The 24,061-nt window shown below is 42.7% G+C and overlaps 1 protein-coding gene across 2 annotated transcripts in view; it reads left to right on the top strand.

Moving 5' to 3' along the window:
* The window catches only part of RASSF2 (Ras association domain family member 2), a 92,541-nt gene that overhangs the window by 59,498 nt on the left and 8,982 nt on the right, over positions 1 to 24,061 (top strand). For both annotated transcript variants that reach the window (XM_089681736.1, XM_089681737.1), the window contains 3 exons: positions 12,946 to 13,109; positions 13,801 to 13,902; positions 19,219 to 19,270. In XM_089681736.1, coding sequence (XP_089537862.1) covers positions 12,946 to 13,109; positions 13,801 to 13,902; positions 19,219 to 19,270 — 318 coding nt within the window. The remainder of the gene's footprint in view (positions 1 to 12,945; positions 13,110 to 13,800; positions 13,903 to 19,218; positions 19,271 to 24,061) is intronic.

The raw sequence follows: 24,061 nt of genomic DNA, 5'->3' as shown, positions 1-24,061 counted from the left end.
TATTTTGTTTTTTTTTTTCCTTTTTTTTTTTAACATACTGTCACCCTAGCAGTACAGTGTCACCATAATGACACTGTACGTCTTGAGAGGGGGTGATAATTTTTTTTCTTTTTTTACACTGATTGCTTTTACACCCATAAAGGCTGTAAAAGCAATAATGTCTCCTTTTCTCTGGTTGCATTCCTACAGCCATCGAGAAATACTGTGAGAGCTGTGATTGGTCACAGCTTGTCACATGGTACAAGTCTATTGTGAATAGCCTTGTACCATGTGACCTCTGTGGTCATTCACAGATTTCACTAGTAAGCAAGCCATGATGTCAGGAAGTGACATCTTGTTTACTACTATTCATGTGATTGCTGATTGGCCAATCAGCAATCACATGAATCGGGACCTCACACAGAGGTCCTGCACAGCGATCCGGACACAGTGGGCACTGATCATGTTGCCACGTGCTCCCAGGGAGCGCACACAGGCAATGGATGCTGTGGGATGTTTAGAAACGTCCACCTGCATCGGCAGCATTCCCGTCCAGCCCATGTCGATATGCAGAGGTATAATAGTATAAAACAGAGATAAAAGAGGTTAAAATACACCTATGATAAACATTATAGATCCTTAATTTCTTTGTGAGTGGGTAAACTTACAAAATCTGCAGGGGATCAAATAATTATTTTCCCCACTGTAAGTGATGGCACACAGGAGGCCTCAATTCCTTGAAAAAAAAAAAGCAACAACAACTTCTGTACAGAAGTTCAATATTGATAATGTGAATGGTTTGTGTACCTGTCCCCAGACAAACGCCTCGATTGTATGTCGCCCCACTAGAAGATGATATAACTTGGTGTTGGTCATCGATTGTGTGTTCTGTTATACACATATTGCCATTCTTGTGTTGCAACAGCAAATATTTTCGATCAATTATAATGATCTTACTTCTCTGCTGGCAAATTAACCTTTAATTTTTTGGCCTCCTTGTAATGTCTTCCATGAACTTCTATACCTCCTATTTTTCCCTCTTGCTTCAGTTTGTTTTCTACAAGCAATGCATGTTAGTTGTGGTCATGTGCACTTCTCTATGCACAGTACACATCCCAAAGTTCATAGTTCATCTCAGGAGGGATCAAGAGGGGGTTGCTATGTTCTTATATCCATTTCAGCTACATTGAAGTACCCATGCGTCACTGGAGTTTGAGCCGTTATACTGTCGGCTCTCTTGTAACAGCAGTAACACCCTGCAGAAATACTGTTTGCAGGATGTTAAATGTACACAAGATGGCAGTGTCCTGCAGCCCAGTTAACAGTTACACCACAGACTCTGTTGAAAATCTTTGTGGGATTCTTAGGCTGATTTGCAGGACTTCACTGTCTGACATAGTGGACTACATTTCCCAGAGGGACTGGCAGATGGGCTGTGACGGGAGTGACTTTTGGGGGTGGGGGGAACCCTGTTGTTCCTCTTATGTGTAAAGGCACCCTGTGCCTGTTAGGGGGTACAGGGTGCTCTGTCCTGATATTGTGTAGACATGTATAGGTTGGTTGTGGGGGTTGTTCATTGTTCACTGCCATGTGCTGCATCCCATTGTTCTATTGTGTCTTGCTGGCCAGCAAACTATTATGGGATGCATGTGTTCCTGTATTGTCTACTGCCTTGTGGTTATCCCTTTGTTCTATTGTGTGTCTTGGGTTGGTGGGGGTGGTTCCTGCAGCCCTTCCCCCTGATGGGAGGGCCTGGTGATGTGTTTCCTGTTCCTGGTTGTATTTCCCTGCCCTGTGCATATATCTTGTGTTTGTGTTAAAATAAAGCAGTTGACTTCCTGTCTTCATAAGAGTCTGGTGCTATCTTATTTCCTGCATGATCAGTTGTGGTGTCCGGGGATTTTGTGTTCGGACAGAGAAGCTGGAGTATAACAGAAATACCGAAGTGCAGTCTGGGTCCGGTTCCGTTACATGGGCGGAGGCCAATAAATACAGAAGCAGAACCAGATGACAGGAAGTGTATGAAGAGCGCTGGAGAGCAGAAGAAGGAGGAGACTATGCAGAACACCGGAGGTCCAAGGCAGGCCAGAGTGCAGCGAGTAAGAAGGAGAGAGCAGGAATTGCTGACTGCTGACAAGTCTGTGGACAGTCCTGTGAGCAGTCTGCAGAGAGACTTTCTGCCATTGGATGGAAACCACAGACTCGGTGAGAGAATTCCATATTCATGCCATCCAAGTTGCAGATGACATTATCCAGTTCTGTTATTCTCTACTCATGTCACAGTGTAAGGTCAGGTTCAGAGACCAGTTGCTATAGCAGTAAAAGGCTTACCTGGAACCAGCAGGATAGGTACACCAGCGGATCCCCCTGGGAATGACGCAGGCTCACCTGAGGTGCGGGGTCTAAGTATTAACCGGTATTCACCAGAGCTCCTAATGGTGGAGATGGATTGGGCTGCGTGTTAATACCAGGTCGCAGATCTCAGGATCACCCCACCAGGGAATGAGCAGACTGGGAACCAATAGCGGATCAACAGGTTAGGGATCAGACGAAAGCAGAGTCGGTCACAAGCCAAGGGTCGGTCACAAATGGTAGCAGATCAATCGTGGTCAGGAACAAGCCAAAGGTCAGTAGCGGAGGTGTAGACAGCAGCAGGAACAGTAGCAGGAATATTGGCTGGAAAGGCACAATAATCTGGCAAGGAGGAAGTCCAAGGACATGGCTTATATAGGAAGTTCATGGGAGGAGCAAGGAGTTCAAGGTTCAAGAGCAAACAAGGCACAAGGCAGGATTATCCAATAGATGAGGCAAAGTGTTGTCCAGCATCCCAGGTAGCTCAGTGAGTAGAGTTACTGCCTGACACAGTAGAAGTCCCAGGTTCAAGTCCAGGCCCTGACAGTACTCCCCTCCTCCCAGGACGTCCTCTGGACGTCTTAGGACTAGGCTTGCGTGGAAACCTCTGGTGGAATTCTCTTGTTAGTCTAGGAGCATGAACATTCTCCTCAGGCTCCCAAGAATTTTCTTCTGGTCCATATCCTTCCCATTGAACCAGATACTGTAACTTATTCCTAAAGATCCTGGAATCAAGGATTTTCTCCACCACAAATTCTTCTTCACCCTGTACCTCAACAGGTGGAGGAGGTGGAAAAATTCTTCCAGGGAAAGGATTTTCCTGAAACGGTTTGAGTAGTGATATATGAAAAACAGGGTGAATCCTCATACTATCCGGAAGCTGTAAGCGAAAGGTGACTGGGTTGATTTGGGCAGAAATCTGAAAAGGACCCACAAACTTTTGACCCAACTTAGCAGATGGCACCTGGACCTTCAAATTCTTTGTTGATAACCAAACTTTTTCACCCACATGAAACGTAGGAAGTGTTCTCCGGTGTCTGTCTGCAGACTTTTTGTAATACTCCTGAGCTTCCCTCAAAGTCTCAATCAATTTCTCTTGAATCTCCTGCAATGTAGTTAGTCTATCGGTAACAGCAGGGATTGGAGTTGTGATAGGGAGATCAGGAATAAAAACTGGATGGTAACCGGCGTTTAAGTAAAAAGGACTTTGAGAGGTGGAACTATGTTTAGAATTGTTGTATGCAAACTCTGCAGTGGGAAGACAGTCCACCCAGTCATCCTGAAGATAAGTGACAAAGCATCGAAGATACTGTTCCATTGTTTGATTAGTTCTCTCAGTCTGACCATTAGACTGGGGATGAAAAGCAGAGGACAGATTAATTGTAACACCTAAGGCTGAGCAAAAACTTCTCCAGAATTTCGAAGTAAACTGCACACCTCTGTCAGACACCACATCATCAGGGATTCCATGCAGTTTAAAAATTTCTCGAACCATCAATTCAGCGGTCTGTTCAGCAGTGGGCACCCCCTTAACTGGAACAAAATGGGCCATTTTAGTGAGACGGTCAACCACTACCAAAATGGTGGTCATTCCTTTTGAGGGAGGTAAATCCACCACAAAATCCATAGAAATAGACCCCCATGGTCTTGATGGAACAGGGAGTGGCTGAAGCAACCCCAAAGGGGAGGCTCGGGGAATCTTATTGCGTGCACAGGCCAAGCATGAGGTCACATAGCGTTTGACATCTTTCTTGTACCCCGGCCACCAAAAGGAACGTGATAATAGTTCTTCGGTCTTAGCGACTCCAAAATGCCCAGCAAGTTTGGAATCATGAACCAACTTGAGAGCTTCCACCCGAACAGATTCAGGTACATAAAGATGATGTCCTTGAATCCAAAAGCCATTCTTCTAAGTCAGGTTAATGTCCGTAGGTGGATGATTGAGAAGTGGGTCATTCTCATACCCCTCTTTAAGAAGATTCAAGAATGCCTTAGGACTTGTGGCCCCTAGAAAGTTCTTTTGAGGCAGGATTGTGCATTCAGAAGTGTTCTCCTGGAGAGGCCCAGACGACATTCGTGATAAGGCATCAGCCTTTCCGTTTCTTGACCCAGGTCGATATGAGATAATAAAATTGAACCTGGAAAAGAACAGTGACCAACGTGCTTGTCTAGAAGACAATCTCTTGGCAGAACGGATGAATTCTAGATTTTTATGATCCGTGAAGACAGTCACAGGATGCTTAGCCCCTTCCAACAGATGCCTCCATTCGGAAAAGGCTTCCCTAATTGCCAGCAACTCCTTATTCCCAATGTCATAATTCCTTTCAGCAGATGACATCAAACGAGAAAAATAAGCACAGGGATGAAGCTGCATTTTTTCTCCTCTTCGCTGAGAAATGATAGCTCCCACGGCGGAGTCTGAGGCATCCACTTCCACAATAAAAGGTAGCTCAGGATCAGGATGTACCAATATTGGTGCAGATGTGAAGAGAGTCTTTAGCTTACTAAAAGCAGTTTGTGCCTCAGTTGACCATGCAAAGGGCACTCCTTTCTTTGTCAGCTGTGTAATTGGTGCTATTACCTTAGAGAAGTTTCTTATGAATTTCCTGTAAAAGTTTGCAAATCCAATAAATCGTTGTATTTCCTTAACGTTTCCAGGGGCAGTCCAATCCACCACTGCCTTGATCTTTTCAGGATCCATGCTCACTCCTTCTGAAGAAACGATATATCCCAAGAACTGGATCTGGGCTCGTTCAAACTCACACTTCTCCAGTTTGATGTAGAGTCGGTTCATCCTTAACCTTTTGAATACAGTGCAGACATGCTTGCGATGCTCCACCAGGTTGTCCGAAAAGATGAGGATATCGTCCAGATAAGCAATAACAAACTGGTCCAACAAATCTCGAAACACATCATTTATGAAGTGCTGAAAAGTCGCGGGAGCATTACATAGGCCAAAAGGCATAACTAGGGACTCAAAGTGTCCATATCTGGTTCTAAAGGCAGTCTTCCATTCGTCGCCTTGACGCATGCGTACCAGGTTGTATGCCCCCCGTAAGTCAAGTTTTGTGAAGACTTTGGCAGAGCGGAGTCTTTCCAACATCTCTGCGATTAAAGGGAGTGGGTAACGGTTTTTAACAGTGATTTTATTCAAGCCCCTAAAATCAATGCATGGACGCAAGGTGGAGTCCTTTTTCTCAACAAAGAACAGGGCTGCTCCTGCAGGAGATGTTGAGGGTCTGATAAAGCCCTTCTCCAAATTCTCATCAAGCCACTCCCTTAGCACCTTTAACTCAGGTTCTGATAAATTGAAAATGCGGCTGAATGGTATTTCTGCTCCTGGAAGCAGTTCAATGGGACAATCATATGGACGATGAGGAGGTAGTTGATCCGCATTTTTCTTATCACAGACGTCTCGAAACTCATGGTATTGTGGAGGCAGATTGTCATATGACTGTGTAGTTACCATATCAGCCTGTGATTTCCTGATTGGTAGACAACTTGTAGCACATGGTTTCCTACAATGTTCCTCACAATGGGGGGATGTAAAATTTATGGTCCGTGCTCCCCAGTTGATGAAGGGATTATGGGTAGTAAACCAAGGGATGCCCAGGATGACAGGAAATTTAGGTGATGTAATCAGCTGAAAGCTGATGGTCTCAAAATGGTCAGCCTGAAATTGGAGTACTAGAGGAACTGTTTCATGAGTAACTGGTCCTGATGATAAAGGTGAACCATCAACTGTCTCCATATCAATAGGGGCAGATTTGTTTCTCCTGAGAATATTATTATTGTGGGCAAACTCTATGTCCATAAAGTTTCCCCCAGCCCCAGAGTCCAGCATAGCAGAACAAGGAATTTCATGGCCCTCAGTAAAAAGTTTGATAGGGACAACAAAATGAGACTGTTTAGGACCAACTTTATTTTCTTCATCGATCAATGGGGAGATAGACTGGGTAATTGAATTTATGCGTTTAGGCAGGATAACATCAGTCGCAGCAATTGTTCTTTTGGCTTTATTAGGACAATTGACTGCGTAATGCCCAGAGTCCCCACAGTATAAACATAAATTCTCCAAACGTCTTCTCTCCTTCTCTTGAGTAGAAATTGATCTTTTAACAGTATCTACTTGCATAGGTTCAGGTGTGTTATAATCTGAAGAAATGTTTAAATCCTTCTGACTGAACTGATTAGCAGAAAAACGCATGCCACCATTACTTCCCAATCTCTCCTTTCTTCTTTCTGTCAGTCTCTGGTCAATCCGAATGCATAATTGGATGAACTCCTCAAGATCGTTAGGAGTCTCTCCTCTGGCGAGCTCATCCTTCACCTGTTCAGAGAGCCCCTGCCGGAACTGACTCTTTTGCGCTGCTGGGTTCCAGGTGGTGTCTGAGATCCAGCGTCGAAATTCAGTTGTATACTCCGCAACAGGGCGTCTACCCTGCCTCAAACTATGCAGCTTTGCTTCAGCGGTAGCGCAGCGGTTGGGATCATCAAAGACCTGGTTCATTGCAGTCACAAAAGTCGCAAAACTGTTTAACATTGCATTGTTTTGCTCTATATAGGGAGAGGCCCAAGCTAGGGCTTCCTCAGTCAGGAGGTTTATAACAAACAATACCTTCTGCCTCTCAGTATTAAATGCAGCAGGTTGCATCTGGAAATAAATGCGGCATTGGTTAAGGAAACCCCTGTAGTGGCGGCGGTCTCCATTGAACTTGAGTGGCAGAGGCATGCGTGTATTAGCAACATCGCGGGAGCACATGTCCAGCAATCGTGTCTGCAGAGCATGGATCTCTTCCTGTTGCCCCTCTACTACACTTTGCAGTTCAGCAAATTTCTTTTGGTAGGTAACACCAAACTCTTGCAGCTCTGAAATTTGCTGCCTGACAGGAGCCATGGCATTTGCTATAGCGGCCTCCATGTGTGGGCCAGATTATTCTGTCATGGTGTAAGGTTAGGTTCAGAGACCAGTTGCTATAGCAGTAAAAGGCTTACCTGGAACCAGCAGGATAGGTACACCAGCGGATCCCCCTGGGAATGACGCAGGCTCACCTGAGGTGCGGGGTCTAAGTATTAACCGGTATTCACCAGAGCTCCTAATGGTGGAGATGGATTGGGCTGCGTGTTAATACCAGGTCGCAGATCTCAGGATCACCCCACCAGGGAATGAGCAGACTGGGAACCAATAGCGGATCAACAGGTTAGGGATCAGACGAAAGCAGAGTCGGTCACAAGCCAAGGGTCGGTCACAAATGGTAGCAGATCAATCGTGGTCAGGAACAAGCCAAAGGTCAGTAGCGGAGGTGTAGACAGCAGCAGGAACAGTAGCAGGAATATTGGCTGGAAAGGCACAATAATCTGGCAAGGAGGAAGTCCAAGGACATGGCTTATATAGGAAGTTCATGGGAGGAGCAAGGAGTTCAAGGTTCAAGAGCAAACAAGGCACAAGGCAGGATTATCCAATAGATGAGGCAAAGTGTTGTCCAGCATCCCAGGTAGCTCAGTGAGTAGAGTTACTGCCTGACACAGTAGAAGTCCCAGGTTCAAGTCCAGGCCCTGACAACTCAGCTTGATTATTATCGTTTCTCCAGTTATATGTGTTAAGGCCTAAGTTGTTTGGCCTACTAGTTATTACAGTTCCAGCATATCCAATCACAGAGGCCTACTGCACTATCTGCCATCTGCTGGCCCAGCTGTATTATTGCTTTCATTACAGTCTGCTCATTCACCAATGAGTACCTGCAACGCTGCAGTTTGCCACTGTGGCCTGAGGAAGAACCCAACTCCACAGTCTTGCCCATTTCTACTTACTGTCAAATTTTACACCTCATCCTGTTTGTGTCAAAACGATACTATTTGAATGCAACATCACTTGGGGGCAACTCCTTCCCTTTTTATGTTTACACTCTATTAAGAACTTCTAACCCTCTGCCTCAAGGAGGATTTGAATCGTTACGTGCACCAATTAGGGCCCCATCAAGCATGCAGAAGATCAGACACTGCAGTTCAAGGGACATTAGTCTATCCAATTGAAGAGCTTTCCTTCAGAATTGACTCATCCACTGAGCACCCAAAGTGAGTTAGCCTCTGCTTGATAGGTTTTTTTTTTTTTTTTTTTTTGACTCACTGGGATAAAAACATTTCAGAACTGGGGTTCTCATTTAAATTCTTAATTGCAGGACCTCTAGAATTGATTGAGTTTGTGCTATGTTGTGATCTTTACTTGAAGTTACTACAGTGACAGCTGTTGTCTTATGCACATATTGTTTTACTGTGCTCACATTTGATTTCAATACAACCAGAATATTAGTTCACTCTAAACTGTGTGTGAGTCTATTTTATGGCTGCAGCCAGAGAATTATTCTGGCCAGTGGTTTAAGGTGGTGTCAGCAGGGGTTGGGCTTCCAGAGTGGGGTCAAGAAAGATAGGGAACCCGAAAATTACTCAGTAGTCTCTGAGGGGGTAATGTTACATAGCAATTAGAGCAGCTAACTATCCTTTTGATTGCTATTACAAGAAGTAACGAGATCTTCCATCCCACCAGGATTCCTGATCAACTAGCCAGTGCTTCTGCCGGCTGATCATAGAGCCCAACATAGACCATATCGACTTTGTTGGCCTTTATGATCTAGTAACCCAGAAATGATGACCTTACATCACTTCCGGTTGACTCAGAAATACATGACGCCATTTACAAAAATGAAAAGCATTCAATCACACCAATCTTGGTTTGATTTAAAGGGCAGAGGAGGGATTTGGGGTCTCTCCATAAAGAGTACCTTTCACATGCCTATTACTGTAACAAGGGATGTTCACAATAGAGATGACTAGTTTGTCCCATGATGGCTCATTCATGTTCTTTGCTGTACTTTGCTACTCTTTGGCAGCCAAGGGTAACCATAATAAAACTTCACTTCTCTTTGGAAAAAGGTACATTTTTAATTCATATACACATTGCCCTCTCTTTGCTCTCATGTACAGAAGAGGACACCATACCGCATCTTGTGTGTGGTGCACACAGTAACTAGTGAAAGTGGAAATGCCAGTTCATACATGCACCTCAATGTTCCTTTTTATGATTGTATCCCACTGCATGCTACATATATTAAAATGTATGGCTTCCTATACAGACATTCAATACATATGGTCATTTTAGTGTTTAGTAGCCAGTATACCATATGATGTTATGTGAGCATGTTGCAGGAGCATTGAAGGGATTACGTGTTCCTTGGAAGGTCACATAGATCTGCCGGGCTGTCCCCATGAATTAATAATGGTATCAGCTGGTCACAGCCTGGCCACCTTAATAATTCAGGCATTTATTCTGCCACAGGCTCTGCATTGTCTGCTGAGCCTTGTGCTTATGTCAAACCCGTATTCTGAATAGGAGCAGAGACACACATACATGGAAGCAGATAGCTAGGCAGCTGTGCCCTCTTCTGGTCTCAGCTTCTTATTACACCGTGACAAGATAAACCGTAGGAAAAGAGATCTACTTTAGAGGAAGAGACCTAGAGGGGATTGTAGTGCAGACGTCTTTTAAAAATGCTAGTTGCCTGACTGTCACCAGCTTCAATACTAATAAAAACAAGCATGCCGATCAGGAAAGTTCAAGTGTAGTCAGAACCCCTAACTGGCATATTTTTACTGGACGAGTAGCTCAGAAAGTCAGCAAAAGCTGATATTTCAGTTATTGGTAGATGTTGATGCCTTACCTATAGGTTCCTTTTTTCTGTGCATTTAGTCCCTCTTTGAATTCTTACCTATCTTCTGAATTTTTCATGAAAAACAGCTGAAGAATCTAACATGGACAGTGGGACTGCAGTGCAATGGCTTTTTTCAAGTGGGTGAATTTCGCAATCACCTCCAGTGCACCTAAAAGATAAAATAGTTTAATGATTGGTCCTCTTTGGCTTTAACAAGGTGGAGGGTGATAATATTTTCCAGAGTCTTCTGAAAAGTCTTGGTACGGAAAATGATGTTACTGCTGAGAAACTCTACTGTGCTTATTCAAACACGTATAGTGTTGCGTTTGTACCCTCAAGGGAGCCATTGGTTGTATTGGGCCCTCACAACCTGTCTAGGGTTAAAGCTAAAGTTTTGGTAAAAAAAAATAAATTCCCTACAGCTAGTCATATCACATACTTGTAATAAAGTACACCAAAGAACAATGTAAACTTGACACTTTAGCAGTCAAAAATTGTAGGGAAGCTTGCCATAATTGATCCAATTGCCCTGACCACAGTGCAACTCGGGCTGGATAATTAAGGCGGTGATTTCTCCTCAAATTGGAGAATCCTGTACAGCAGAAATGAAAAACAAAAAAGGCCCAAATGCCTAGTGCATTATCCTTACTTTTCCATGTAGTTGGAGGGTGCACTTCTGGACTCTGTTATTTTGAGACACTACTATTCCATTTTGGTTTGTGAGTACTTTTTTTAAACCTACAATAAAGTGCTAGAGATAATGCACTAGGCGTTTGAACTTTTTTGTTGTTTGTTGTTTGTAATAAAAAATGTCTCTTGTGCGGGTAGCTGTCTTTAAACATCCATTGCTGCAATGGTTAACAGCTTCAGGTCTTCAGGCAGAACAGAAGTACAAGTGGTATTCTTCTTCCTTTTAAAAAAAAAAGTGATGTACAGCTGTAGGAATGTTGTTTTTTTTTTTTTGTTTTTGTTTTTTTTTCGCCAAACTTAATGTACCATCTTTTTAATCAGCTAGGGGGATCTAGACTCTAATTGTTAGAGCAGAGTAGCAGCCTGGGTGTGATACTAAGCAGGGGTAAAATTGTTGTCAGAGATGAGAAGTGCTGCAGACCAGTCCTCTGGAATTTCCCCCTGCTCCAGGACTTTGGAGAAAGATATAGAAACAGTGGGCAAATCTGAGGAGTTGATGGTCTTTGCGCTTAGAGGATCCTGGCAAATCCCCTACAGGAGGCTTGGCATGGACCCAGGACAGCCTTTAAGAGTAACCAAGCCTGCTCAGTAGCGAGAGTTGTTGTTGGAGAGGAGTTGAAGGAGAGTTGAGGAGGATGTGAGGCTGGAGGTAGGAACCTGTGAGGGGGCCCAGATGGAGAGGGGCTCACCTACAGGCAGAGGACCTTGGAAGATGAAAAGCTCAGGACTTCACTGGCCCCTTGAGAGAGGACTGTGAGGCAGGGAAGGAGCGGCCCAGCTAAAAGGCCTGGTAGCAGCCACCGACCCATCAGCAACACAGGAGAAGGTCTGAGCGAGTAGACCTGCACCCCCTGAACCAGATAGGGGAAGGAGCACTCTGGTGGGAAACCAGATTAGCAACTACTCAGAACTATCTTATCTCTTGGAGTGACAGGCACTGGATCCCCTGCTCAGGAATTCCTCCAGACAGCTGAATAGAAATCTATCTAGGGTCTGGTGTCGTACAACAGGAGACGCTGGCTATCTCTCCATGAAGAGGATTTTCTGTGTAAAGACTTTTACATAGTTCAGGAAGTTGTCCTCGGTTTCTCAGTTCCCTTGGGCATCCCATACACCCCTTACCCCATCCAAGTTCTAAATCACCTAATAAAACTTTAAAACAAGCTCAAGGACTGGTCACTGACTTCTGAATGTAAGTGGATGTGAAAGTGCATGTTTCCTGGCTGTGCAGGGCTATAGGGTGACCCAAAACTTTTGCAACTCCTAAGGGGGTAGTGCTACATTAACAATTCCATAATTGCCCCATAATATTTACTGATGCATCTGTGGTGATCAATTGACTAACTACCGCACTGTAGATCTTTTGCTTGCAAAGAATTTATTCAATAGCTTTTGAGCAGGAGATGGTTAGGGCACAGCCCCACCAGAGGACACAGCAGACTCTGATTGCAGGCAAAAAAATCATTAGGCAGCCTGGCATCCTGTCAGTTTAAACTCCCGGCTGTAGAGTATGTTAAGCATCAGTGAACTCTTGGGAAAGACACCACAAGTCAGGCAAAGTCTGAGCTATTCCTGACAAATTACCTTCATGGTGTTCCATGCTACCGCACAGTTTACTGCTCCTTGGAAGATTACATCCACCAGGGCACCTAGACCCCAGTCTCTGGCTTAATTTCCTGAGCACATGTTCGACCTCCTTAGATAGTTGGCCTAGGTGGACCAAATGCCCAACAATCACCCTTACCCTGGGAATTGCTTCATAAGGTCATACTCAAATATTTATGTCCTCTCCCAGCTGGCACCACTGGAATAAGCCTCCTAGTGGTTGCTCAGGGAAACATACATATTCATAACTCAGCATTATTGAATCCTTGAGCTCTAATGCCAGGGACACCCCACCAGCAGGCATAGGTCATTCATACCACTCAGCTTATGGGAGACCAAATGAATGCAGAGTGATTAAGCTCAAATTAAGCTGATTACAGCAAAGAAACACTAAATGGTCATTCATGCTTAAGGCAGAGTGGGTACACTAGCAAAGATCAGCTGGGATGTGACAGTTCAGTAACCATCAGCATGCTATCCTGTTTCACAGGGAATGCACTGTGCACCAGTGAAGAAATGATTTCTAAGTAGTTGTTGTGGGTTATTGATCTTTGCAAATCATAGGTCATCTATAATAACTTACTGAAGGAGCCTATATGTGCTTGTTTTACAGAAAGTGAAGAAGTGGAAAAACCCTCCCAGGAAGAAACCCCACAGCTTATGCGGACGCGCAGTGATGTGGGGGTGCGAAGAAGGGGGAACTTGCGAACCCCAGGAGAGCAGAGGCGAATCAAACGCCACCGGTTCTCTATTAATGGACACTTTTACAACCACAAGGTATTTGTGATTACTTTATATCCCATTGCATACACATTATATTGAGTGTGTCTTTGTTTATACCTATTAACTTGCATCACTTAGGTCATCAATTTAAATCCCAACCACAACATCACCTGCTTGGAGTTTACATGTTCTCCCTGTGTTTGCGTTGGTTTCCTATAGGTACTCTGGTTCTCTTTCACACTCCAAGGACCTGCTAGTAGGTTATTGGCTCCTGTCTAAATTAATCCTAATATGTGTATGTGTGCATGTGAGGTAGGGACCTTAGATTGTAAGCCCCTTGGGGGCAGGGACTGATGAGAATGTACAATATCTGCCTTGCAGTAAATGAGTCATGGGTTTGATACCCGACCATGGTGCCTCTTGCCTGGAGTTTGCATGTTCTCCCTGTGCTTGTGTGGGTTTCCTCCAGGTGCTCCGGTTTCCTCCCACACTCCAAAGACATGCTGGTAGGTTAACTGGATCCTGTCTAAATTGACCCTAATATGTGTATGTATGAATGTAAGTTTGGGACCTTAGATTGTACACCCCTTGAGGGTTAGGGACTGATGTGAATGTTCAATATATATGTGTAAAGCGCTGTGTAAAATTGACGGCGCTATATAAGTACCTGAAATAAATAAATATCTATGTAAAGCACTATATAAATACCTGATATAAATAAAAAATTATCTGTTTAACCCTGTAGACATCTGTATTCACACCAGCGTATGGCTCAGTCACCAATGTGAGGATAAACAGCGCCATGTCCACCCCACAGGTCCTGAAACTGCTGCTCAACAAGTTTAAGGTGAGAGCTGCCATCTACCATTATCATACAGCAAGTGTAATTTATTATTCTACCTAAGGGAGGTTTGGACATGATTTCCTGTCAATTTCCAGCCCTAGACACAATACACATAAAGCCATAGACCTAGACTAAAAATGGCACATAAAGCAATCTTCTACTCTATTTTTCTGTGCATGCAAATAGATTTTTTTGAAGAGTACATAATCCACAAACACATATGTTCTGAGGAATATTGACCATGCAACATTAATGCGGTCTCTGGTTCCCGATTATACCAGTTAAATGTTGATAACCTCATCTGGAATATGCAGTTGTTTTGGGCACCAATTCACAAAAAGAACATTGGGGAACTGGAGAAAGTACAGAGAAGGGCAACCAAACTGATACGAGGCATGGAGGAGCTCAGCTAAGAGGGAAAGATTATAGGAACTGAATGTATTCTCTCTTGCGAAGAGGAGATTAAGGGGGGATATGATCAACAATGGTTCATATAGTGAACTCAGTGTAGAGCTATTCACCTTGAGGTCATCACAGAGGAAAAGGGGGCACTCTTTACATCTGGAGGAAAAGAAATTTAATTTCCAAACATGGAAAAGTTTCTTCACAGTGAAAATGTGGAATAGACTCCCTTAAGAGTTGGTTCTGGCCAGCTCAGTGGATTGCTTTAAAAAAGGCCTGAATTCTTTCTTAGATACACAGAATATAACTGGATACTAACATTCATAGGTAAATGTTCTCATGGGTTACCTCTTGCTTCTTAGAGTAATACTATATATATATATATATATATATATATATATATATATATATATATATATATATATATATATATATATATATATATATTTTATATTATTGTAGCTGAATGGAAGGCATTCTGTAGTGTGAGGCTAGGTTCACACTTCTGTGACGTGATTTTTGGCTTTATTTGCAGCGCATTTATGTAATGTGACTTTGATGCAACTCTGGTTGCATTTTGGATGTGGTTTGCATACAGTCATGGCCAAAATATTGACACTCCTGCATTTCTGTCAGAAAATGCACCACTTCGCCCAGAAAATGGTGCAGATGCAAATGTTTAGGCATCCTCATGTTTTTTTCTTTTGCTTGTATTGGTATGACACAAAAAAGTGGAAAAACAAAAAGCCAAATCTGACACATTCTACACAAAACCCCAAAAATCGAGTGGAAAAAATTATTGGCACCTTCTCAATATTGTAAGAAATAATTACATTCCAAGTTGTTATGCTCCTGTAATTTGTAGTTAAACTCACCTGTATCATTCCTGTGTCCACTGTGCGCAACATTGTCAAGATGTTTACAGCTCAATGCACTGTAGCTAATCTCCTTGGATAGGGATGAAAAACTTGATCAAGGGTTGCAACAAAGGATTGTTCGAATGGTGGATAAAGAACCTCGATCGACTTCCAGACATATTCAAGCTGACCTTCAGGCCCAAGGTACAACTATGTCAGCTCACACCATATGTCACAATCTAAATAAAAAGGGACACTATGGTAGGAGACCCAGGAGGACCCCACTGCTGACACAGAAACATAAAAAGCTAGATTGGAGTTTGCCAAAACTTACTTGAAAAAGTAAAAAATCCTTTTGGGAGAATGTGCTGTGGACAGACGAAACAAAATTACAGCCTATCATTCTACTGTTTTCAGAAAAAGAAATGAGGACTTAAAAGAAAGGAATACAGTCAAACATGGTGTAGGTTCACTGATGTTTTGGGGTTGCTATGTTGCTTCAGGCAATGGATGTCTTGACCGTGTGCATGGCATTATGAAATCTGAAGATTACCAAAGAATTCTGGGGTGCAGTGTAGGGTCCAGTGTCAGAAAGTTGGGTCTCCGTCAGAGGTCATGGGTTTTAAAGCCGGACAATGACCCAAAGCACCCAGAAATGGTTTAAGACAAAGCGCTGGAGAGTACTGAACTGGCCAGCAATGAGTCGAGATCTCAATCCCGAAAAGGAACCCTTCCAATTTGAGAAACCTAGAGCAGTTGGCAAAAGAAGAGTGTACCATAATTCCAGTAGAGAGGTGTAAGAAACTCATTGCTGGTTACAGGAAGTGATTGGTTTCAGTTATTTTTTCCAAGGGGTGTGCTACCAAATATTAACCGCTTAAGGATCGCCCTATAGCAGATACACTGTTACAGGGCGGCACCTGTGCGCAAAATCACGTGTATATACAGTATATACTCGATTTTGCCCTACCCGCTCCGCCATTCGTGGCCGTGGATGTCAATCACCGGGTCTCGGCCAGTAATTACCCTCCGGTGCCCGGTGATTACAGAAATCACCGACAGGGAGGAAGACTGTTTTGTTTTACAGTCTTCCTCCCTGTCAGCTAGAGCACACTGCTTTGGATGGCTGTGTACAGCACAGCCATCCCAATCAGTGTACTTACAGTAAAGCACACCCTCCCCCCGTCCCCTAATAAAACACTCCCAGAACATGGTTAACCCTTTCATCACCCCTCATATTAATCCCTTCTTGCCCGATGCCATTAGTACAGTGTCAGTGCTCTTTTTTTAGCACTGATCACTGTATTGGTATTACTGGGGATGTCAGTGACACCAAGTTAGTGACACCCCCCCCAGTGTCAGAATGTTCGCTGCAGTCCCACTAAAAGTCACTGATCACTGCCACTACTAGTAGAGAAAAAAAAAATTCCAGTATTTGTACCGCCATTTGTAAACGCTATAACTTTCAGGTAAACCAATTAATTTACACATATTGGGATTTTCTTTTAGCAAAGACATGAAGCAGAATACATTTAAATTTATGACGAAATTTGATTTTTGAAAATTTTTTACTGGGCATGTTTAATAGCAAAAAGTCCAAAATATTGTTGTTTTTTTTTTTTCAAAATTGTCGGTCTTTTTTTGCTTATAGCGCACAGGCGATCAAATACCACATAAAGAAAGCTCAATTTGTGGGGAAAAAAAGGGCGTAAATTTCATTTGGGTGCAGCGTTGCATGACCGCGCAATTGTCAGTTAAAGTAACGCAGCGCCGTAATACAAAAAATGGCCTGGTCAGGAAGGGGGGTAAATCCTCAGGAGGGCAAGTGGTTAAATTGAGGGTATCAATAATTTTTTCCAGTTCATTTTTGGAGTTTTACATGTTTCTCCACTTTTTTGTGTCATACCAATACAAACAAAAGAAATAAACATGAGAATGCCTAAACATTTGTAATTGCAACAATCATCTGGGCAAAGTGGTGCATTATCGACAGAAATGCAGAGGTGCCAATATTTTTGTCCATGACTGTATTCTATGGGGCCAAATCGCACTGCAAATCACACCAAAGTAGAACAGGACCCTTTCCCAAAGTCGCATCGCAGCTTTGCTGCATTGATGTAAACGGGCACTATTGGAAGCAACATTATTTCCATTGTCATGCAATTTAGTGCAACCCAGGTTGCAACTGAAATCGCATCAGTGTGAACAAGGCCTGAATTTGATGTAGGAATCATAGGCAGAACTGTATCTTAAGGTACAACATGTTCTGCTACTGCTGCATTACTACCAGTTACAGAAAGTCACAGCAAGAAGCAACAACCTTTGTCAGATATAAATTTTTCAAAAGCACACAAGATACTTTTTGATTTTATTTTTTTTATTTAGAATTTTTCAATCCTTTGCAGCCTTACATGTCATCCAGTGCTTTTTGGATATACAAATACACAAACCACACAAACACAAGCAAACATTGCTGAAAACATAATCAAATGCCTCTTTGCCCTTCAATAGAGAGCTATTATTCAGAAGTACAACAAACCTTAAAAACCAATACAAATTTACTCTGCTGGTTTCAGACTAGCACATGATGGGCTGTGATTGATTGATTTATCTGGGCAATAATCAATAGCAACTAACAAGAATTCATCTTGTCCTGGTCTGGTGTCATCAGAGTGAATTCCTCCTGGTTGATATGGGCCATTGCACAGGAAAACTGAACTTTAAGAATGAGAGGCTAGCAATCGCAGCCTCCATTCCCTGGCTGTCAAGCTGAATCTGTGGCTTCTGTATTTATCTACACTTATCTGAAAAAAGTATTCAGATCAGGGGTCTGGATTTTCTTCATCTTACTATTTTCCTTTAGGAAAAAGTATTTTTTTATTGAATAAGATTTGGATATTCTTTCAGAAAAATATTTAGGGTCTGTAAAAGTTCAGACTGTTGTGTCATAACCTCAGATGATTCCCTACATAGCTCCTTAGTCACTGGCTGGCTATCACTTTAGGTGTAGCTTTCTAAGAACTAAATAATACATGCCAGCACTCAGCTAGGAAGGGTTATAAACTCCCCACCAGAGGGAGATAAAAAGGAAAAAAAAAAAAACTTTTATTTGGATGGGAGCATTTTGTCTTCTTCCTTGGACTGATTGTACCTTTTCCTTGCAGCAATTTCCTATTGTGGCAAGTAATGTCATGTACAATATGAATGACAAGGTAGAATGGAATAGAAATCCTTTATTATCACTATAAGATGCACAAAGAAATACAATACCACTTCTCTATATGTAGGTAAACATTGATTATGTATGGGAGAACAATGTAACCCCCCCCCCACACACACACACACACACACACACACACACTCACACTATATATATAAATACATTCACACTATTAAAAGGTACTACGATAATACCACTTCTGAAGAAACCCCATAACCAGCTATTTCTAACTACATTTAAAGTGGTAAGGCTAATACTATTTAGAAAAAAATGTTCTCTCCCCTTGCCTTCTATAAAAACAAAAAAAATCTGTATACTTACCTATTTTTAAACTGCTCTGGTCTGGTCACATGATCCAGCAGCTCCCGCTCCCCTGTGTCAGAGCAGTTGCTGCACTGGAGGAGAGGGAGCACCGAAACAACTGGCCAATAAGAACTGGTGGTGATATTACGGCTCTAGGGTTTACAGGCATTCTCAAGTGCTCCCATACACAAGGAAGCTGGAGCTGCTGGATCATGTAACCAGACTGAACCAGATTAAAAATAGGGTAAATACACAGATCTCTTTTATACAGAGTATGCAGGACAGGTAGGAGAGGGGGGAGAACATTTTCAAGAATAGTTAGCATTAGCTTCTACTACAACTATAATTTAGAGCATTTATAGCCCTTGGGGGGGGGGGGGGGGAGAAAATGTGTGCTGGACATAGATAAATGTACAGTTTTTAATGTTTTAAAACTAACAAAGTTGTTTTTATTGTCATTTTAAATATTTTTTCCAGAATCTCATTTAAATATTTTAATAGCAAATGCTACTTAGCTTATGGCAATTTTAATTTCAGATTGAGAATTTCCCTTCAGAGTTCTCCTTGTATATGGTGCACACAAGTGGAGGTAAGAGATTTTCATTCATGGATGCTATTCAATGGTTCTGTGTATTTTTTTAAAAATTAAATGACCATGGGGAAACCATAGACACAACTACTTCTATCTATTCTTCTACTGCTGAGTCAGGACACTAGTTACATTGTTACATCTGTAGGTAGATATGCACATCAAAGTGAAAAAAGGTAATTTGGGTTTACATTTTGCAGTTCAGATTCTGGAGAATGTGACCAACTGTAAACCCTAACACAGGGGTGTCAAACTGGTGGCCCTCCAGCTGTTGCGAAACTACAAGTCCCATCATGCCTCTGCTTTTGGGAGTCATGCTTGTGACTGTCAATCTTGCAATGCCTCATGGGACTTGTAGTTTGGCAACAGCTGGAGGGCCACCAGTTTGACGGATACCATTTACTTGGTAAAGCACTAGGCATCCTGAACAATTGAATTTTTTCCTCCATAAAATTCTGTTCTTCGTCCTTTGTTGCATTTTATTGCTGCTGATCTGCTCCGGCCTCTTTTAGCCTGTTCCTGTCTATGTACATACGTTTTTACTGTAGTGTTAGCAGCAAACCATTGCTCTGGACTGACTTCCTGATAGTTGGAGCAGTGCACCATGCCTGTGCAAATGTGTGTTGAAACGGCACTTGCAGTCTCCAGCAGAGGGGCAAATTAAAGGGTGACCATGTAGGATCAAATTTGGGAGAGAGTTCACACCACAACAGGAAATGCCTGAGCAAAGCCCTTCATGGCAGGATCACAAACTTTATATTTTTAATGAAAGCTGTGGATTTGAAAAGATTAGCACAGTGGCTAAATGGTTGGCACTTCTGCCTGGCAGTACTAGGGTTGTTGGTTCAAATCCCAACCACGGCACCACCTGCCTGGAGTTTGCATGTTCTCCCTGCGAGTGTGTGGGTTTCCTCCGGGTACTCCAGCTTCCTCCCACACTCCAAAGAGATGATGGTAGGTTAATTGGATCCTGTCTAACTTGGCCCTAGTATGTGTATGTATGAAAGTAAGTTAGGGACCTTAGATTGTACACCCCTTGAGGATTAGGGACTGATGTGAATGTACAATATATATGTAAAGCACTGTGTAAATTGACTGTGCTATATAGGTACCTGTAATAAAAAATAAATAAAAGATTGAAAGCAACTCTTATAATGAGCTTAATGTAACACAACAAACACTTTACTCCTGCGCTAGGAAAGGACTCAGTAGACCCAATAGGAATGTTCTGGAATTTACTGGAATATGCACTGCTTGCTGCCCTCAACAGACCGGGGTGGTTCGAATACACTGGATACAAATGGAGAAACAGAAAAAGGGCGCACCGACCTAGTGCATTATCGTTTAAAATAATTTTATTAAAGAAACAAAAATAGGTATCATACCAACTGGCTAACGCATTTCGAGGACACAACCTCTTAGAGCTCTGAGGAAGAGGTTGTGTCCTCTAAACGCATTGGCCAGTTGGTCATCCAGGGTTCCATCGTATGGACTCAGATGTTATTTGGATCATACACCTTGTTCAGTTTGACATGCCTCTGTTATTATGTCCATTGTGAGTATGATACCTATTTTTGTTTCTTTAATAAATTATTTTAAATGATAATGCACTAGGTCGGTGCGCCCTTTTTCTGTTTCTCCATTTGTATCCAATGAGCTTAATGTGTCAAAGGTTAGGGGATTGTAGTTTGGGATCTAGGTGTAATTTGTACATGAACACCAATCTCAAAAACAAGTCAAATGCAGTATGTTTTAAGTACTTCTACAATGCTTTGCTTTGTGCCTAAATTGTCTTTATTTGCCTGTTGCTTAAATTGCTGCTTCAAGTTGCTTCTGAGTTGTCAAGCTACTTTTGCATTTAAATTGAGTTGTATGGGGAAGAAAATCTGTTCAGATGCAAGCAAAAGCCCATATACATGTTGGCTCAAAGCTGGCAGGTTTAAAACTCAACTCTGGGCACAAAACAAACCAACAAACCCATCAGTGGGGGCTCCACACTAAAAGCGTTAAATACTTTTTAAAGTACTGTAGTTTTAAAAGGCAAAAGGTTTTTACCCTGCATCAGGGTAAAAAAAACCTTCCAATTTCTGTCCCAACCCCTCCTGTTCCCTAAGCACTTACCTGACATTCTCGATCCAACGTTATCCCCGCCAGCAGCCCTGCTCTGCTTCCTGCATTCTTGGGTTTTTGCATTCATGGACTTTACTGAGAGCAGCAAAAGCCATTGGCCATCAGTCAAATCCTGTGAGGAGTGGTATGTCCAAGTCATGTTGTGTGTCTATGGACGCATACAGCCTGGCTCGGGTGTGCACTTGCATGAGTGTTTTTGCTGCTTGCTATGGGGGCACTCAGAAAAGAGGAGGAGTGGACAGTACTGGCAGGGGACCTGAGAAGATTATGTTCAGGGTCACTCTGTGCAATACCATTACACAGAGCACATAAGTATAAGATGTTTGTTAGTTTAATTTAACAAATCTATCTTTACAATCACTTTAAGTCTAGAGGATTGCAGAAGAGGCTGTATTATTTACCTTTTTCCTCACTCCTGCAGGGTGTCTTCAAAGGTATGACCAGTCCTGCGCAGCCTCCTCTCTAAGCTGCTCTTGGCAGCATTCGCACATTTGCCTCTGGCGTGTACAATACAGAGTTAATTACCTTTTCATTGTATGTAATGATGCAGAGGGATCGCCCACAGACCGGAGCTTTGGGAAAACGTGGACTATGCTGATGCAGGGGATAGGGTGTAATATAGCCAGTCCCCAGACGTAACAAGCATTTAACCCTAGAAGTCAGAAGGGGGGCTGCAAGGGTATTTTTTGTTGTGCTTGCAGTTGGCCTTTAAGCCCTATTATTTCACAGGGACGTCTGTGGCAAGGTGTTCCTACCTGTTCTTAGGCTTTAAGCCCTACTGTTTCAAAGGGACTTCTGTGGCAAGATGTTCCTACCTGTTCTTAGGCTTTAAGCCCTATTATTTCCCAGGGACGTCTGTGGCAAGATGTTCCTACCTGTGCTTGGGTTTTAAGCCCTATTATTTCTAAGGGACTTCTGTGGCAATATGTTCCTACCTGTTCTTGGGCTTTAAGCCATATTATCCCTATTATTTCACAGGGACTTCTGTGGCAAGATATTCCTACCTGTGCTTATCAGTATGCAATGTCTAATGAATAGTCATTCTTCAAATATGAAAATTGTATTAGACTTGACCATGGTGGCAGAGCCGTAAAGTCTGCCTGGGAAATCCTTGTTGATGGCATCCCCAAAGACTGTGTTCGTTAATCCCACCAGTATTTAATCCTCATTAACTATTAATGAACATTTATAGAGAATTTACCAAAAGATATTACAATTCAGCTGACAAGATATGAAGAAAAATTTCAGATTTTTAGTGTTTTCAAGCAAATGGCTAAATGCATAGTCAAAAAGCATTCATGTCTACTGTTCTACCTGTCAATGGATCTGCAATTCTGTGCAGTCTTTCTGTTTTATGACAGTATACAGTTGCAAGAAAAAGTATGTGAACCCCTTGGGATTACGTGGAGTTTTGCATGAATTGGGCATAAAATGTGCTCTGAACGTCATCTAAGTCACAACAATAGAAGAACACAGTCTGCTGAACATAATACTACACAAACATTACATGTTGCCATGGTTTAATTGCACATAACATGTAATCATTCACAGTGCAGGGAGGAAAAAGTATGTGAGGCCCTAGCTTAATGACTTCTCCCAGAGCTAATTGCAGCCAGGAGTGAGCCAAACTTGACTCCAATCAGTGTGATGATATTGGATGTGTTGCTGACAGCTGTCCTGCCCTTAAAAACCCCACACCTGTTTTGGATTTACTGGTTTCAAGTAGCACTGTCTGATGTGAACTATGCCTCGCAGAAAAGAGCTCTCAGAACACCTACGATCAAGAATTGTTGACTTGCATGAAGCTGGAAAGGGTTACAAAAGTATCTCCAAAAGCTTTGATGTTCATGTGTCCACGGTAAGACAGACTGTCTACAAATGGAGAAAGTTTAGCACTGTTGCTACTCTCCCTAGGCTTGGTCGTTCTGTAAAAATGACTGCAAGAGCACAGAGCAGAATGCTGCATGAGGTAAAGAAGAATCCCAGAGTGTCAGCTAAAGACCTACAGAAATCTCTGGCACATGCTAACATTTTTGTTGACACATCTACAATAAGGAAAACATTAAACAAGAATGGAGTACATGGGAGGACACCACGGAGGAAGCCATTGCTGTCCAAAAAGAATATTGCAGCACGTTTTGAAGTTTGCAAAAGAGCACCTGGATGTTCCACAGCTCTACTGGCTCTACAGCTATACTGTGGACAGATGAAACCAAGATTGAGTTGTTTGGGAAGAACACACAACACTGTGTGGAGAAAAAAAAGGCACAGCACACAGACATCAAAACCTCATCCCCACTGTAAAACATGGCGGAGGGAGCATCATGGTTTGGGGCTGCTTTGCTGCCTCAGGGCCTGGATGGATCGTTGTCATTGATGGGAAATGAATTCCAGAGTTTATCAAGACATTTTGCAGGAAAACGTACGACCATCTGTCCGCCAACTGAAGCTCCGCAGAGGATGGGTGATGCAACAGGACAATGACCCAAAGCATACAAGTAATTCAACAAAACAATGGCTGCAACAGCACAGAATACGCCTTCTGGAGTGGCCCAGTCAGAGTCCTGACCTCAACCCGATTGAAATGCTGTGGCATGACCTTAAGAGAGCGATTCACACCAGACATCCCAAGAATAATGCTACACTGAAACAGTTTTGTGA

The sequence above is a fragment of the Staurois parvus genome, unplaced genomic scaffold (assembly GCF_062004578.1).
Source record: "Staurois parvus isolate SC_StPar_1 unplaced genomic scaffold, SC_StPar_1.0 ptg000276l, whole genome shotgun sequence".
NCBI lineage: Eukaryota > Metazoa > Chordata > Amphibia > Anura > Ranidae > Staurois > Staurois parvus.
Note: the sequence above shows the minus strand (reverse complement) of the source record. Positions and strands in the feature narration are given on the sequence as shown.